This window comes from Saccopteryx bilineata, chromosome 2, assembly GCF_036850765.1.
Source record: "Saccopteryx bilineata isolate mSacBil1 chromosome 2, mSacBil1_pri_phased_curated, whole genome shotgun sequence".
NCBI lineage: Eukaryota > Metazoa > Chordata > Mammalia > Chiroptera > Emballonuridae > Saccopteryx > Saccopteryx bilineata.
The window spans coordinates 184,979,653-184,997,934 of record NC_089491.1 but is presented as its reverse complement, the minus strand read 5'-3'; the positions used below and the strand labels follow the sequence as shown (position 1 = coordinate 184,997,934).

At 40.9% G+C, this 18,282-nt stretch overlaps 1 protein-coding gene across 14 annotated transcripts in view; it reads left to right on the top strand.

The window, feature by feature from the left end:
- Positions 1-18,282, top strand: part of FRY (FRY microtubule binding protein) — a 620,873-nt gene that overhangs the window by 324,946 nt on the left and 277,645 nt on the right. For all 14 annotated transcript variants that reach the window (XM_066258908.1, XM_066258906.1, XM_066258901.1 and 11 more), the window contains one exon: positions 10,988-11,041. In XM_066258908.1, coding sequence (XP_066115005.1) covers positions 10,988-11,041 — 54 coding nt within the window. The remainder of the gene's footprint in view (positions 1-10,987; positions 11,042-18,282) is intronic.

Genomic DNA, 18,282 nt, shown 5'->3' with positions numbered 1-18,282 from the left:
CCCACTGGCACGAATGGGATCTGAAGACGTGGGGATGGCCGAACTCATTTTTCTTTGGCTCCAGCTCAGTGGTTCAGGCTCAGGCCGCTGCCACTGTGTACTGGTGGTCTGGGTGAAATGTTTCAGTGGTGACTCAGGTTTGGCCCAGCTCTCTGCTCTGAAGGGCTCTGCTGTCACCAGCGGCCATGAGGATGGGGCAACTCACTCCTCATCTTCCTTGTGTTCTGGAGAAGAGAGATACCAATTGTAGTAGTTCATTTCTGAAAATTCTGTTTACTTCTCAGACCAGGTATGTGTATTATAAAAGGTTATTGCTGATGTTACTAAACCATAAATCAGTTATACATAAATATGTACTTATAATCAAAACCACTGTAGGCCCTGGCCGGTTGGCTCAGTGGTAGAGCGTCGGCCTGGCGTGCTGGAGTCCTGGGTTCGATTCCCGGCCAGGGCACACAGGAGAGGCGCCCATCTGCTTCTCCACCCCTCCCCCTCTCCTTCCTTTCTGTCTCTTTTCCCTTCCTGCAGCCAAGGCTCCATAGGAGCAAAGTTGGCCCGGGCACTGAGGATGGCTCTGTGGCCTCTGCCTCAGGCACTACAATGGCTCTGGTTGCAAAGAGCGACGCCCCAGATGGGCAGAGCATCGCCCCCTGGTGGGCGTGCTGGGTGGATCCCCGTCGGGCGCATGCGGGAGTCTGTCTGACTTCCTCCCCGTTTCCAACTTCAGAAAAATACAAAAAACAACAACAACAACAAAAAAACCACTGTAGTTTTCAGACTTGTGAAATTTGCTGCTGGTGGTATTTGTTTTTAACTTGCTTGTTTTTTCCTCATCCCACCATTAAATTGAAAGGTTTCTTCTAAATTACATATTAAGAATTAAAGTCATAGTAATAACACTGGCCTTATTTTCTTTAGGAGAGAAGGGAAATTAATCTTTACATTTTTTCCTATTTTCTGTAAGATAGCTTTCTAGTTAGACTTGGAAGCACCATGGAAACTAAAATTTAAGCCTTAATTAATGTTAGTGGGGGTGCACACTCCCCCAGGAAAATGCACGGAGCTTGGTTTCAACCCCCAAACATTAGGGAAGGTGACACACATTTTAATCTTACCTAATCCCAATAATAATGGTGGTAGGAATTTTAATAATCAGGAGGACTGTCAATTATTGAATGCTTTATGCCATTTATATTTCAGTTCTATGAGATAGACTGTAATACTTATCCCTGTCTTACCCAAAAGATGACTGAAGCTTAGAGAGACAAAGGAAGGTCCATGTGTTGTAAACAAGGGACCTAGAATTTAACTTCATACTTCTCAGATTCCAGTCGATGCAGTGAACTACTAGATCCAGCTGTTGAATTACTTAAAAGACAATAAATTACATTTTAAGAGAAACTGGTGTTATTTTCACACACTGAACAATCCTATATTAACTCTTGTGGCATTGCTGGGTTAGGTGTTTATTGAAATATTTCTGAGGTCAATAATAATTTGGAACTTTCTTACGTTAGTGAACTCCTACCTGTATAGGGCAAACTTGGGATTTTTTTAGGCCAGTAAAACACCAGATGTAGAAAATGATTTATTAAATGAGCCCCATTGCCACAAATAGAACTCCTTTGATACATAGACTCTAACTTCTCTAACTGCCCATGTTCTGTCACGTATGGACATCTCTTCTCTTACAGATTACAGAGACCCAATGTGAACAGATTATAAAGTGAAATTGTAGCTAGGATATACTGAAATTGTTTGAAAATTGAGGTGGAAGTCAGTGACTTTCCCTGCTGATTTTAGGTTGGGAGGGACACAAAGAGCTTTCAGAGTTTGTATTTTCTTAAGGGAAGGGGAGACTGTTTCCCAAGGCGTGAAAAGCAGAAGCAGGGACAATTGTCTTTTCCTGTGGAAATACTTGAACCCTACAGTATTCTTCATGACAGAAGAGAGCCCCACTGGGACAGTCAGGACAGCTGTGCTCTTTATCCCGCTCCTCTCAGAGCAGGTGAGATATTTGCCAGGTGAGTGGGAGGAACAATAGGGTGGGTCCTTCTGCAGCACTATTAGGAAAATATGAAGTTGGGTTAGTGCTGTTGAAATAAGTTTCAAGAAGTGGCTTAAAACATCTTGGAAAGGGAGACATTGTAAGATTATTTTTGTTAAACAATGATGACAGAAGTGATATATTATATTCTTCTGTTTTTAGCTTTTGTTGTTTGATTTTTTAATGGAGAATTTTAAGTGTCTAAAGTAGAAAGACAGCATAATGCACATAATGAACCCTATGATCATCTTCAACAATTGCCAACTCGTGGCCAGTTTGTAATATGCTCCCTGCACCTCCCCTCACCAATATTATTTGAAGCAGATACTAGAAACCATATTATCTTTTAGTATTTCAGTGCATATCTCTAAAAAATAAAGATTCTTTTTTAAAAAAATAGTGCAATACCATTGCCACACCAAGAAATTAACAATAAGCTCTTACCATCATCAATTACCTAATTAATATTCAAATTGCCAATGGTCTCATAAATGTTGTACTCTTAAAAAACAGATTATTTGAATCAGGATCTATTGTACATAAGAGCCACATGATGCAATGGCCTTTTTAAACAATTGACATGACCTCTGTCCGTCTCTCTTTGCTCCCCCTCGCATCTCACTTACTGAAGAAATGTTTTTCATTCCATCTCCTTCAGGCTGGGTTTTATAGATGGCATCCCTGTGGCTTAGTGTAACGTATTCCTCTAACTCATTCTAACTCCTGTATTTTAAAAATTAAAAATGACATCTAAAGGCTTGTTCAGATCAGGCCTGATTTTTTTGGTCAAGATTATTTTATAGTGATTGCTTGCATCAGAAGAGACTTAGTGTTTAGTTTTCTCTTTGGGGGCCATTAGCGGTCATTGAGGTTCAACACTGAGTCTTCTAAGTATTCAGCTTTGCCATTTGTTTCCTGTCACCTAGTGACAGGGAGCTTCTGGGCAAGGCTGGCTCACAGGCCAAGTTCTCCCTACTTTGGACCACTAAGAATTTTCAGGATACATCACCCCAAAATTGTGTTTTTCAGAATTATTTTATTAAAAACCTATCATTCAACTTAATTAATGAACAGTCAATAAATAAATACAATAGTACCAAGATATAAAACCAAGAAAAAATTTTAAAGTCTACAGAACACAGTGTTCTGATTGGACAAACAGGATCATGATTTTGAGTTTCACCTGGGATCCTCCATTTCTGCTTGTTCTCTCAATATCCATGGTTTATTCCGCATGAATCTCACTGTACAGACCCAAATGTTTAGTGTTCTTTGGGAGCCAGGATGTCTGGAATGTGCAGACCTTAGATTCTTGCAGACCTTGGATTCCCTGCAGCTGGTTGCCCGCTGGAGACCCTCACCTCTGCATTTGTCTTTTCTCAAGGGGGCACAGGCCGTCCTGGTTTCTGCCCTGTGTTCAGATGTCTGTAAGTGAGCCTGCCTCCCTCTTATCCCCTCTCCGCTTCTTTCTCTTTCCTTCCCTCCTACTTTTTCTTTCTCTCCTAATGTTTTAGCCAGCATGGTAGTCTACTCTCCGTGTCTACTCTTTAATCTCCTGACACTGCTAAAATCTATACTGCTGCTAAGGTAATGGAATGGTGTAGGAAAATGGCTGGAGTTCAGAATGCTGCCCTGAAACAAGTCTTTGGTGTGGGCTTTGGAACGCCAAGTCCAATGGGGTCAGAATGCTGCCCCTGCAAGCACTGATAAGATTGTAAAGGAAACAGCTGATCCCTATAGCCATTTTATTCATCCCTGAAAGGTTTTAGTTAATCATCCTTCTCTGCACCTGAACTCATGCTTTGCTGATTTGCTTGATGATTAAAGAAACGAATAAAGACAATGAGGCTGCTGATATCTGGGCTCTCAGTCCTAGAGGCTAGGAGTCCCCTGTACCCGTCTTTTCTTTATGTTGCATCTTGTGTGTATTTTCCTAAGTCCTGCAGTGCCTTCCTCTCGTGCACACCCATTGCCGAGCTGGTCTCAGCAATCGGTGCTCAAACAGGTTCATGATGGGAAGAAGGATCACCAAAGTGATAAATAAGGCAAGAAAACCACTGCTGGACCCCGGGGGGAAATAGAGGCCTCAGCTTAGTCTGCCACAGGTGAGTGGTAAGGACACCCTTGGGAAAATACAGGGTAACAATGGGGGACAGGGACAGTATTATGAAATGCCATCCCTATATCTGCCTCTTAAAACAGTTGTTGAAGGCTGGCAGGGCTAAAGCCAGCGAAGTAAAACTTTTAGAATTATTACAAGTAATTGAGAAGCATTGTACTTCAGCCTAAAATAAGAGGCCATAGACAAGGAATAGATTATCTGTCATGTTTTCTCTAGTGGCTGCTGTTCACAAAAGCCTCCTCTCTAAAGCCTAAGCAGTGCCTTTAAAATGGACAACAGATAAGCCTGTTTGGATTGAACAGTGGCCATTAACTAAAGAAAAATTGGAGGCTCTTCAAGAATTAGTATTGGAGCAATTAGGAAAAGGACACATAGAAGAGTCATTTAGCCCATGGAATTCTCCAGTGTTTGTGATTAAGAAAAAATAAGGAAAGTAGAGACTTTTGACACATTTACGTGCAGTAAATGTGGTAATTCAATCTATGGGAGCTTTAAACCAGGGATACAAAAATCTATCTTTAATACCTAAGAAATGACCATTAATAGTGATTGATTTTAAAGATTGTTTTTTTCACTATACCTTTGACACAGGAAGATTGAGAAAAATTTGCCTTTTCTGTGCCTTCCCTAATGCTAAAGAGCCAATGAAAAGATTTCAGTGGAAGGCATGTTTAACAGCCCTACTATTTGTCAAAACTTTGTAGCTAAAGCCCTGGAACCTGTTCGGTCACAATTCCCTTAGTGCTACATCATCCATTATATGGATAATATTCTTGTATCAGTAAGAAACCAAGAAGTATTAACTAAAGCAGCGGTTCTCAACCTGTGGGTCGTTCGACCACCGCCGGGGTCACGACCCACAGGTTGAGAACCGCTGAACTTAAAGTCTTATTTTGTTTTAGAAAAACAGGTGCAAATTGTTGGCTTAAAAGTAGCACCTGAAAAGATTCAACAGAATATCTTGGTCTCTTATTTAGGCACTGTTGTAGACCGCACTACAGTACGACGCCAAAAAGTGAAAATACACAGAGATAGCGTTAAGAGCTTAAATGATTTACAGACATTATTGGGAGATATTAATTGGCTTCGCCCAAAAGTGGGAATTATGACACATGAGCTCTTCTTTATTTTCTCTTTTGCGTGGAGACCCTCGTCTGAATAGTCCTAGAATTTTAACCAAAGAAGCAGAAAAAGAACTTCAATTAGTGGAAGAAAACATTCATTGGGCTCAATTAGATCATATTTAGGATAAAGAACCACTTCAATTGATGATTTTTAATTCACCACATTCTCCTACAGGTGTTAATTTCAGCATGATAAATTAGTTGAATGGCTATTCTTACCTATTTCTACCGTAAAATCTCTCTCTCCCTATCGTGATATCATTTCTTCATTTATTCTCAAAGGAAGAGAATGGATTCGACAACTTGTGGGTTGTGATCCATCTACTATTAATCATCCTTCCCTTAACAAGAGCTGACGTTTCTTGTTTTCAGAATCATTTACACTGGCAGTTAGTTTTTGCTGATTTCCTAGGAATTATTGATAAACATTATCCAAAAAAAAAAACCCTTTTCCAGTTCCTGAGGCACACTCAATGGATTTTAATCTCACATTACTCGGCTGGAACTTTTATCTAATGCTGCCCCCACCATCTTTACTGATGGCTCTGGTAATGGACATGCTGGCTATATGGGAGTGATACAGAAACATATTTCTACTCCAGATTTTTCTGCTCAACAAACTGAATTATATGCTGTTATTTCTGCTTTGCAGGATTTTCCCAATTCAGTTAACATTTTAGTGATTCTGCTTATGTAGTACCAGTCACAAAGATGATTGAAACAGCTTTGTTAAAACCTTCTTTACCACAACCTCTTACTAATCTCAGTTACAGGAAACTGTTCGACAGCGCCACTTATTTTTCCGTATCACTTATATTTGTTCACATGCTAATCTTCCAGGAGCCTTAGCTGCAGGCAGTGCTACAGCTGCCCACCCTTACACTTTGGACTTCATCCATTAAAAAAAATGCACTGCGAAGATTGTCATGAGCCTAATAGTGTTTTGTTACTTAATGGTTCCTACAAAACTGTGATCAACTGGGCCCCTAAAGGGTATGCAGTTTGAGACTGTAGCAAGGATAATGAGACCTGCGATTCCTGTGAAGCTTTATGTTGGAATGTGTCTAATTAACACTGTGCATGGCATTGCTGATGGTCTGCAATCCCTTAATCCTATTTCTTGGATAAGACAATGGGGTACTAGATTATTGGGAGGTCTCATTGAGATATGTATATATTATTTTAATATGTTTTTCTTTAGACCTCAGATGCTCACAGCCAACCCTCAGACATATCAATACAGAAAGAGGCTGCAAAAACTGCCTTCACAGCTATATATACAAAAACAAAAAAGGGTGCATGTATGAAAATGGCCGGAGTTTAGAATGCTGCCCTGAAATAAGTCTTTGGTGCAGATTTTGGAACGCCAAGTCCTGCGGGGGCAGAACGCTGCCCCTGCAAGCACTGATAAGATTGTTTAAAGGAAGCAGCTGACTCCTATAGCCATTTCCTGCATTTCTGAAAGGTTTTAGTTAATCATCCTTCTCTGTACCTGAACCCATGCTTTGCTAATTTGCTTGATGATTAAAGAAATGAGTAAAGACGATGAGGCTGCTGATATCTGGGCTCTCAGTCCTAGAGGCTGGGAGTCTCCTGTACCCATCTTTTCTTTATGTTGTGTCTTGTTTTTTATTTTCTTAAGTCCTGCAGCACCTTCCTTTTGTGCACGCCCATTGCCCAGCTGGTCTCAGCAGAATGGCAACATGTGAACAGGCATCTCAGTGCCCAAAGCTTCTCCCTCAGTGATCTGTTTGGTCACTTAACAAACCCTGATAATAAGTTTTAACTCTGTACTGGGAATGTGGGGAGACTGACAAGTCACAAGTCTGTGGAAATACTGACAAGAATAGATGTAAGCAAAGTACCATATGATGGCTAACCAGGGATTCTGCCAGGGAAAACAAGGGAGGGCTTAATCTGGGTAGTGACATTTAAACTAAGCTTTTGTATGACTAAGACAGCATAATTGTGTAAAGTTAGTTAAGGAAAACTTAATGTAGTGGTATGTTATTTTATTGAGGCTCTGAACCCATTTTTCACTAATGAACTTGACTTTTGTGCATGGCAAAGATTTACCATATCAACTTTGCTAAAGAAACAGACTTTTGCACTGTTACTTCCTTCATATGTATGCAGATATGCATAAGCGCCAAATACCACACTTACCAACTACCCATTAGTAGCGAGGAAATAATTTGTAGGCATGGGAAGATTCAAGGTGTTCTAGGACATGGTCACCTACCTTCCTCCACTCTGGCAGGTGGTAATGAGTGAAGAACCACAGGTTCCCAAGGTATGAACTTCTCAGTTAATGCAGGGCTCTGCAGGCCCACATGTGCGCCAAGCACTCTCTCTTGACTGAGTCAGCTGTGATCTCTCATTTAGATGTATTGCCACTTTTCTAATGTATGTAAAATATGTCTTATTGCTATCATAGCAAAAAGCCCTTTTAAAGTCATAGTACTAGGTCTGCCATTGTATATGGTTTTAAATATAATGAATACTAAATTAGAATTGCTATCGTGTATGCATGTTTGTGGGTGTGAGTGTGTTTTATGGTTGGGACTTCTTTGAAAACTTTTGACATTAAAAGGGATCTTCATAAAATAACTGGTGGTGATGGTTGAAAAACATTGTGAAGCTACTTAATGCCAATGAATTTTACACTTAAAAAGGGCTAAAATGGTAAATCTTACATTATGTAAGTTTTACCATAATAAAAGGCATATAAAATGTTTTTTTAACTTACACCAGAGCGCGTACGTGCACACACACACAAATTGGAGAATGGAATTGGATGTCACTGGCCTAGGCTTTGATTGAGGTGACAGATATTTAGCATTACTAAGTATGCTCTGCTCTGTAACTTTTAAGTGCTGGGAGAAACAGAGGCCCTACATTTCTGGAGCTTGTAGTTGAGTGGAGGTGGCACCCACTCATCATGAGAGAGTGATTGTACACATGGTTTCACACTGTGATGCAGCTTACAGTCTGGTATTTGCTGTGAAAGGGAGAGTGTATGGAGCTTTGCAGGCACATGATGAGTCTGGGCTTGGGCTGTGCAGGGACACAGAGAAAGGCTTCCCTGAGGAAGTAGCAGTTGGGCTGAGATCAAATAATGAACAAGTATAGGTGACACACCTAAGAGGTCATTGATTTTTTACCATTTCAGGCTCTTCTCCCCAATGGCAGGAACACTGTGTCTGTCCACATTTCGCCAGACACAACCTTTGACACATTATCAGCGTTTTGTTCCTGTTGGGTGCTGAATAAATCAAGTACTGAGGGGAGGTACTTGTTCTGGTCTTGTTCCAAGGATATTTGTGGAACTTGACACCATCTGTTTCACTTTCTTCATTTTCATACTTAGATTTTAACTGGTTATACAAGAACATTCAGATGACATTATAACTTGCAGTCAGAGAATCCTTTGCAATTTAATGGATGAATCTGTGTGGGGGGTATTTTTTGTTTTGTTTTGTTTCTTTGCTGTTGTTTTTTAAGTGAGTGGAGGGATGACAGACTGCTGCATGCACCCCGACCAGGATCTACCTGGCAACCTCCATCTGAGGCCAATGCTCGAATCAACTGAGCTATATGTACTCAGCGCTTGGGGCCAATACTTGTACCAGTGGAGCCACTGGCTGCAGGAAGGGAAGAAGAAGAGAAAGGGGAGAGGGAAGAGATTGCTTTTCCTATATGCCCTGACCCAAAATCAAACCTGGGACATCCATACACTAGGCCAATGCTCTATCCACTTAGCCAACTGGCCAGGGCCTTGAATCTGTGTTCTTGAACAATCAGCTTAATCTGTAGCTTCTTTAATTGTTCTTCCTTGCTCTCATCTACATTTTTCTATCCCCTCTCCCACTAGTATGTTCTAGAAAATGTTTATTAGCACTTAAAAACACTATATTCTCTTTACATTAGAAGAATATACATGTTGAAGCTGTGTATTTAACCACGAGACAGAGCCGCTGATTCATGTGACTCCTGGTAAAGCTTTAGACACCCAACTTCAGATTCCTTCCGTCTAGGGTGAGGGTGGGGCTTGCAGACATCTTAGGTGTGTAGCACCTTTTCAGGTAAAGGAGAAGGTTATTGATGTGAGGCAGGGAGAGGGTCTATCTCATTGGCAAAATGTAAAGGGAGTCTTCTTAGGACATTTATATTGGCTAACGTGCAATATTATTTTATATATATATATATATATATATATATATATATATAACTTTTGCATGGTTTCTAATCCTAATCCAGTTCTGAGTCAGTATTAACTTCCATACAAAAATAAAATAAAAAGATATATAGTTAGTAGTTATAAAATGCTTGAGGGTTAGGTGAGGCTTAGTAATGTAAACAAAGATGCAATGATTAGAAAAAAATATTTCTGTGGACCTTTGTCACTATCCAGAGTATTTCTGCAGGGATTAGGTGAGGTGCAAGAGAAGTTACGTGCCCCATATTCACTGATTATTCCTAGTGATTGTGTGATTGGTAAGTTCTCCCTTAATACTCATCTAATAGTTAGGCTTTATTTTGTTTCTAAATCTAGGGACTTGGACTAGTGTATCACTTTCAAAGTTCTATTATCTGTCAAGTCCCAAGATAGGTACTAACATTTGTCAAATGAATTCCATAGTTTTCATTGTGTGATTTCTATTGAAAATGTGGTACCAGAGCATTAGATTTTTAATGTTTTGGTCAGAGTAGGTATATGTAAAGGTGAATGGCAAGAATTGCGACAGTAAAGATCAAATACTATGTGTTAAGGTTATTTTATTTTTTCTTTTCTTTCTTTTTTTTTTTTTTTTTGTATTTTTCTGAAGTGAGAAGCAGGGAGGCAGAAAGACAGACTCCAGCATGCGCCTGACCGGGATAAACCTGGCAAACCCGCTAGGGGGTGATGCTCTGCGCATCTGGGGCATTCTTCTGTTGCAACCAGAGTCATTCTAGTGCCTGAGGCAGAGGCCATGGAGCCATCCTCAGCGCCCAGGCCAACTTTGCTCCAATGGAGCCTTGGCTGTAGGAGGGGAAGAGATAAATAGAGAGAAAGGAGAGGTGGAAGGGTGGAGAAGCAGATGGGCGCTCCTCCTGTGTGCCCTCGCCAGGAATTGAACCCAGGACTTCCACATGCCTGGCTGAAGCTCTACCATTGAGCCAACCAGCCAGGGCTTACTATGCATTAAGGTTAGAATAGCAAGGTAGTTTCTTAGTCATATGAAAACTGTCAGGCCTGACCAGGCAGTGGCACAGTAGGTAGAGCGTCAGATTGAGATGCGGAGGACCCAGGTTCAAGACCCTCAGGTCACCAGCTTGAGCGCGGGCTCATCTGGTTTGAGCAAAAAAATCTCACCAGCTTGAGCCCAAGGTCACTGGCTCGAGCAAGGGGTTACTCTGTCAGCTGTAGCCCCACGGTCAAGGTACATATGAGAAAGCAGTCAATGAACAACTAAGATGTTGCAACGAAAAACTGATGATTGATGCTTCTCATCTCTCTCCGTTCCTGTCTGTCTCTGTCTATCCCTCTCTCTGACTCTCTCTCTGTCTCTGTAAAAAACAAAAACAAAAAACTGTCACCTCTTTATCCCATAAAGGGAGAAATAGATGAGAAAAATTATAACAATAATGGTATTTCTTTTGTAATATTCAAGAGCCTCTAATATTTTTTCTCGTAATTTCTTTTCTTTCTAGGAAAAGCCATTGACGAAATCTCTGCAGCGTGGAGAAGATCCCCAATTTGATCAAGTATGTGATATGCTATATATGTTATATTCTGGTTTTTAATTGTTGCAAAGTGCACAAAATGGCACAGGCTGGATGCTCACTATTGACAAGCTTCCTCAGAGAGGAGGTGGTGTGATTTTAGAAACTGATTCTGCAGCTGTTTACAGTTCTGGCTTGCAGGATTTAAATCATTAAGAACTAGAAAGTGTTGGAATATGAGTAGGCCCTCAATTGTCTTTTAAATCTTTGTATATCAGAATTAAACAAGCTGAGAAAAGATAAATGAACTTTCATTGAAAAACTTGAGATTTTTCTGAATAAATGACACAGCAGTTCTTCGAATAGCATAGTTTCATTCAATATCATTTTCTTACAATGTTGCAATGTTGACGAGATGCCTTAGGAACTTAACTCTTATTTATATCAATTAGTCTGTGGTAAAATTGGTTTGTTATACGTTATTTTGCTTAAAGTTGCAGAACCTACCAATGATGTTTAGTGAGGACTTCCTTGTGATGTGTGATGATCATATCTCTGCACTGGAGTTTATTCATGTTTTCATCCTACATTGTCTTGAATGTCTACCATTTGCTTGACACGGTACTAGGCACTGGTGTGACAGAATCTAGGACAGTGTTAGCCCTTCAAGAATTCATCATCCTGTGAGAGAGAAACCAGCTCAAACTATTATAGAATTATAAAACAGTATAGTAATTTAGATACTAATTGAGAAGGTGATACATGAACAAAAGGAGACACAATAAATGCAATAGAAGTCCTTTGAAAACCCATCAGGACTGTGTGAGAGGACCTCCAATGTAAATGGTGGGCAATAACTGGATCTGGGGTTTGGGTTCAGTGAGTTCAGGAGGCTGTCGGTCTGTTGGGGGATGCAGGATAGCAGGATGTCAGGGCAGTGGGAGATGTGTTTGTGGTGTTTCTGAACATCTGCAGCTAATGACAAGGAGGACAGCATGTGCCCAATCTCCACTTCAGGCCCAGGGTAGAGGCAGATGCTGCTGGCCACACCAGGCCTGCTCCAGTGTCTGCTGCGCTTGCTGCCTCGTGGAGAACACACCGGGGCACCCTCTCTGCAGGCTGTGAAACCACCTTTCATGTGCAGTCAAGAGGAAAGTTCTCTAGCTGTTCAAGTCCAGACTTGTTTTAGGACTCACCAAAAATGTAAGGGCTGATCATAGAGACAAAAGCCTCCGTTTTATATTTTGTAAGCTGTTCATGCTCACACGTTCCTGGTCATGGCCAGTCTGAAGGCTGCTGTGGGTCAGGGTTTGCACAGTTGCTGCCAGAGCTGCTGGTCTCAGGAATGCTGCTGAAACAGAGTGTGGGCTGCCCTTCACGCCAGGGAGCTGTCTTCTCCAGTCATATCACCCTTGGGTATTGTCACCTGGTGGAGGCTTGGGTGGTCAGAGACCCCTGGTGAATGTTTGGGCTCATTATTTTGGAAATATAATCAGTTGTAGCTCTCTCTGTTCCTTTAAGTATGTAAATAGTTTTCATCTGTCTTTAATAATTTTTCATTATATTTTGTATATTTCATCTTTATCCTATGAGATTATCACTGTCCTTTCCACAAAAAAGTATGTTACTTTTCTCCAGCTTAATGTACTGCTTTCTTAATTCCCTGGAGAAACGATACCTCTATATTTTAACATTTCAGATAATAATTATCTTAAATATTTGGCTTAAATGCAATCTCTCATATATTACTTAGCACTCTAGTTCCACATTTCAGCCTTGTGGGAAAGAGATTGCCTTTGGAATTAGACCTGGGTTTAAATCCCTACTTTGTCACTTATTAGCTGTAATACTTTTGACCTTGCTGTTCAAACTATTGCAATGCAGAATCTCAGTCCTGCCCCAGATCCCTTGGACCAGGGTCTGCAGCTGAGCCAGGTCCCAGGTGACCCAGACATACATTTAAAATTGAGAAGCACTGACACGTAACACTTCTCTATGTGTTCATAAGGGAGCCAGTAGTTAGGTGGTCACTGGTGACTCTCAAATAAGACCTATACAATTATCCCCTCATCAGTAAACCATAAATTTACACATGAACAGTGACCAAAGGCAACCTACCAATCTATCCCAAGCCATACGGGGACATGACTGAAGTTGGTCCACCATTGGATTCAGTGACAAAAAGTCAACCAAATCATCTTTAAAAGTACTCATTCACTGTTCTAAGAGTAAACTGTAGGCCCTGGCCGGTTGGCTCAGTGGTAGAGCATCGGCCTGGCCTGCAGAAGTCCAGGGTTCGATTCCCAGCCAGGCTACACAGGAGAGGCGCCCATCTGCTTCTCCACCCCTGCCCCTCTCCTTCCTCTCTGTCTCTCTCTTCCCCTCCCACAGCCAAGGCTCCATAGGAGCAAAGTTGGCCCGGGCACTGAGGATGGCTCTGTGGCCTCTGCCTCAGGTGTTAGAATGGCTCTGGTTGCAACAGAGCAACCCCCCAGATGGGCAGAGCATCACCCCCTGGTGGGCATGCCGGTTGGGTGCATGTGGGATTCTGCCTGACTGCCTCCCTGTTTCCAACTTCAGAAAAATACAAAAAAAAAAAAAAAAATACAAGAGTAAACTGTAGCAATTGTGGTTCCATGGGCAAGACCACAAATGTTGTAAGCTCTCTCAGTCTTTTCATGCTAAATGTTCAAATTATGTCATTCCCCTTGTTCTGATCTAAGCAGTGGGGATTTAATCTGGATTGACAGTGAAATCTGTCAGTGGGAAAAGGACATGTTGGTGATGCCACCTGGCCAGGTGTGGACGCCGTTGCTGTAGTGGTGGGAGCAATAGAACTAGTAGAAGTTACATTTGTTCAGGACTTCCCTTAGGACAGGCATCCAGCTGGTCTGTTTAAAGAATATTCTCATCAATTTCTTTGACATTTCACTGGTATGAATGCTGGACTGCAAAGAGCTGGGTTCCCACACTTTTGGTGCCTCATCCTGGTAGGTCTGTCTCCTCCTCCACTTAACAAACCCAGGATTCATTTTTCACTTCTAGAAACAGAAGCAAACTTTAAAAATTTATGTAATTCTTGATAATTTACTAAGCCCCTTCTCACATGTTGTCTCACCTGACCACTCAATGCTTCCAAGAACCCCCAGAAGATGATCTCTTTTATTATTGAGAGGCCGGGAGGCCGAGAGACAGACTCCCACATGTACCCTGACCGGGATCCACCTGGTGAGCCCTCTACAGGGCAATGCTCTGCCATCTGGGGCTGCTATTCTATTGCTCAACAACCAAGCTATGTAGTGCCTGAGGTGAGGCCATGGAGCCAACCTCAGGGATCAGAGCCAACTTTGCTCAAACTATTCAGCCATGGCTGAAGGAGAAGAGAGAGAAAAAAAGGAGGGAAGGAGAGGATGGAGAAGCAGATAGTCTCTTTTTCTGTGTGCCCTGACCAGGAATTAATCCTGGAACTTCCACATGCTGGGCTGATGCTCTACCGCTGAGCCAACCTGCCAGGGCCAAGAAGATCTCATTATCAGCATCATGTCTGTATTACATTTAATGACAATGAGTCACAGAGAGGTTTCCCCGGATTCTGTGATGAAACTGGGAAGGCACCAAGACTGGAATCCTTGTGTTCTGACTATGAAGCCTGTGATCTTGACACAGTAACCTGCTTATTTGTCTAAGACCTAAGTTGGTGATAATTCAGAGGGGAGTTTTCAGTGAGTGAAGGGGATAGAAGATTCTATATCACTTAAGATTAGGTTTGACTGCAAAAGACATAACTGTAGATCAAACAAGATATGTTTTTTTCACATTCAAGCAGTATAAACAAAAGCAGTTCAATATCTATATATTTTTTGCTTTCTTTTTTTTATATAATTTATTTTTTTAATGGGGTGACATCAATAAATCAGGATACATATATTCAAAGATAACAAGTCCAGGTTATCTTGTCATTCAATTATGTTGCATACCCATCACCCAAAGTCAGATTGTCCTCTGTCACCTTCTCTTATTTTCTTTGTGCCCCTCCCCCTCCCCCTTTCCCTCTCCCATTCCCTCCTCCCCCCCGTAACCACCACACTCTTATCAATGTCTCTTAGTTTCACTTTTATGTCCCACCTACGTATGGAATAATGTAGTTCCTGGTTTTATCTGATTTACTTATTTCACTTCGTATCATCTTATCAAGATCCCACCATTTTGCTGTAAATGTTCCGATGTCATCATTTCTTATGGCTGAGTAGTATTCCATAGTGTATATGTGCCACATCTTCTTTATCCAGTCATCTATTGACGGGCTTTTTGGTTGTTTCCATGTCCTGGCCACTGTGAACAATGCTGCAGTGAACATGGGGCTGCATGTGTCTTTACGTATCAATGTTTCTGAGTTTTGGGGATATATACCCAGTAGACGGATTGCTGGGTCATAAGGTAGTTCTATTTTCAGTTTTTTGAGAAACCACCACACTTTTTTCCATAATGGTTGTACTACTTTACATTTCCACCAACAGTGTATGAGGGTTCCTTTTACTCCACAGCCTCTCCAACATTTGCTATTACCTGTCTTGCTAATAATAGCTAATCGAACAGGTGTGAGGTGGTATCTCATTGCCGTTTTGATTTGCATTTCTCTAATAGCTAAAGAAGATGAGCATCTTTTCATATATCTGTTGGCCATTTGTATTTCTTCCTGGGAGAAGTGTCTGTCCATATCCTCTTCCCATTTTTTTATTGGATTGTTTGTTTGTTTGTTGTTGAGTTTTATGAGTTCTTTGTATATTTTGGATATTAAGCCCTTATCTGAGCTGTTGTTTGAAAATATCATTTCCCATTTAGTTGGCTTTCTGTTTATTTTGTTATCAGTTTCTCTTGCTGAGCAAAAACTTCTTAGTCTGATGTAGTCCCATTCATTAATTTTTGCCTTCACTTCTCTTGCCATTGGAGTCAAATTCATAAAATGCTCTTTAAAACCCAGGTCCATGAGTTGAGTACCTATGTCTTCTTCTATGTACTTAATTGTTTCAGGTCTTATGTTTAGATCTTTGATCCATTTTGAGTTAATTTTAGTACAGGGGGACAAACTGTAGTCCAGTTTCATTCTTTTGCATATGGCTTTCCAGTTTTTCCAGTACCATTTATTGAAGAGGCTTTCTTTTCTCCATTGTGTGTTCTTGGCCCCTTTATCAAAAATTATTTGACTATATATATGTGGTTTTATTTCTGGACTTTCTATTCTGTTCCATTGGTCTGAGTGTCTACTTTTCTGCCAATACCATGCTGTTTTTTTGTTTGTTTGTTTGTTTTTTTGTTTTTTTTTTCATTTTTCTGAAGCTGGAAACAGGGAGAGACAGTCAGACAGACTCCCGCATGTGCCCAACCGGGATCCACCCGGCACGCCCACCAGGGGGCGACGCTCTGCCCACCAGGGGGCGATGCTCTGCCCATCCTGGGCGTCGCCATGTTGCGACCCTCCTGGGTGTCGCCATATTGCGACCAGAGCCACTCTAGCGCCTGGGGCAGAGGCCACAGAGCCATCCCCAGCGCCCGGGCCATCTTTTGCTCCAATGGAGCCTTGGCTGCGGGAGGGGAAGAGAGAGACAGAGAGGAAGGCGCGGCGGAGGGGTGGAGAAGCAAATGGGCGCTTCTCCTATGTGCCCTGGCCGGGAATCGAACCCAGGTCCTCCGCACGCTAGGCCGACGCTCTACCGCTGAGCCAGCCGGCCAGGGCCACCATGCTGTTTTGATTGTCGTGGCCCTATAATAGAGTTTGAAGTCAGGTATTGTAATGCCCCAGCTTCATTCTTTTTCTTTAGGATTGCTTTGGCTATTCGGGGTTTTTTATAGTTCCATATAAATCTGATGATTTTTCGCTCTATTTCTTTAAAAAAATGTCATTGGAATTTTGATGGGAATTGCATTAAATTTGTATATTGCTTTGGGTAATATAGCCATCTTGATTATATTTATTCTTCCTAGCCAAGAACAAAGTATATTCTTCCATCTCATTATATCTTTTTTGATTTCCCTTAACAATGGTTTATAGTTTTCATTATATAAGTCCTTTACATTCTTTGTTATGTTCATTCCTAAGTATTTTATTTTTTTTGTTGCAATCGTGAAGGGGATTATTCTTTTGAGTTCGTTCTCAATTGTTTCATTGTTGGCATATAGAAAGGCTATTGACTTCTGTATGTTAATTTTGTATCCTGCGACCTTACTGTATTGGCTTATTGTTTCTAGTAGTCTTTTTGTGGATTCTTAGGGGTTTTCGATGTATAGGATCATATCATCTGCAAAAAGTGATACCTTTACTTCTTCTTTTCCGATATGGATGCCTTTTATTTCTTTGTCTTGTCTGATTGCTCTGGCCAGAACTTCTAGCACCACATTATATAAGAGTGGAGAGAGTGGACAACCCTGTCTTGTTCCTGATTTAAGGGGGAAAGCCTTCAGTTTAGTGCCATTTAATATGATGTTAGCTGATGATTTATCATGTATTGTCTTTATCATGTTGAGATATTTTCCTTCTATACCCATTTTGTTGAGAGTCTTAAACATAAAATTGTGTTGTATTTTATCAAAAGCCTTTTCTGCGTCTATCGATAAGATCATGTGGTTTTTGTTCTTTGTTTTGTTGATATGGTGTATTACGTTAACCGTTTTACGTATGTTGAACCATCCTTGAGATTCTGGGATGAATCCCACTTGATCATGATGTATTATTTTTTTAATATGTTGTTGTATTCGATTTGCTAGTATTTTGTTTAGTATTTTAGCATCTGTATTCATTAGAGATATTGGTCTGTAGTTTTCTTTTTTTGTGCCATCCTTGCCTGGTTTTGGTATGAGGGTTATGTTGGCCTCATAAAATGTGTTTGGAAGTATTGCTTCTTCTTCAGTTTTTTGGAAGACTTTGAGTAGAATAGGAACCAAGTCTTCTTTGAATGTTTGATAAAATTCGCTGGTATAGCCGTCAGGGCCTGGGCTTTTATTTTTCGGGAGGTTTTTAATGGTTTTTTCTATTTCTTCTCTACTAATAGGTCTGTTTAGGCTTTCTGCTTCTTCTTGGCTCAGTCTAGGAAGGTTGTATTGTTCTAGGAATTTATCCATTTCTTCTAGGTTGTTGAATTTAGTGGCATAAAGTTTTTCATAGTATTCTACAATAATTCTTTGTATATCTACGGTGTCCGTGGTGATTTCTCCTCTTTCATTTTGGATTTTGTTTATATGAGTTCTTTCTCTTTTTTCCTTGGTAAGTCTTGCCAAGGGTTTGTCAA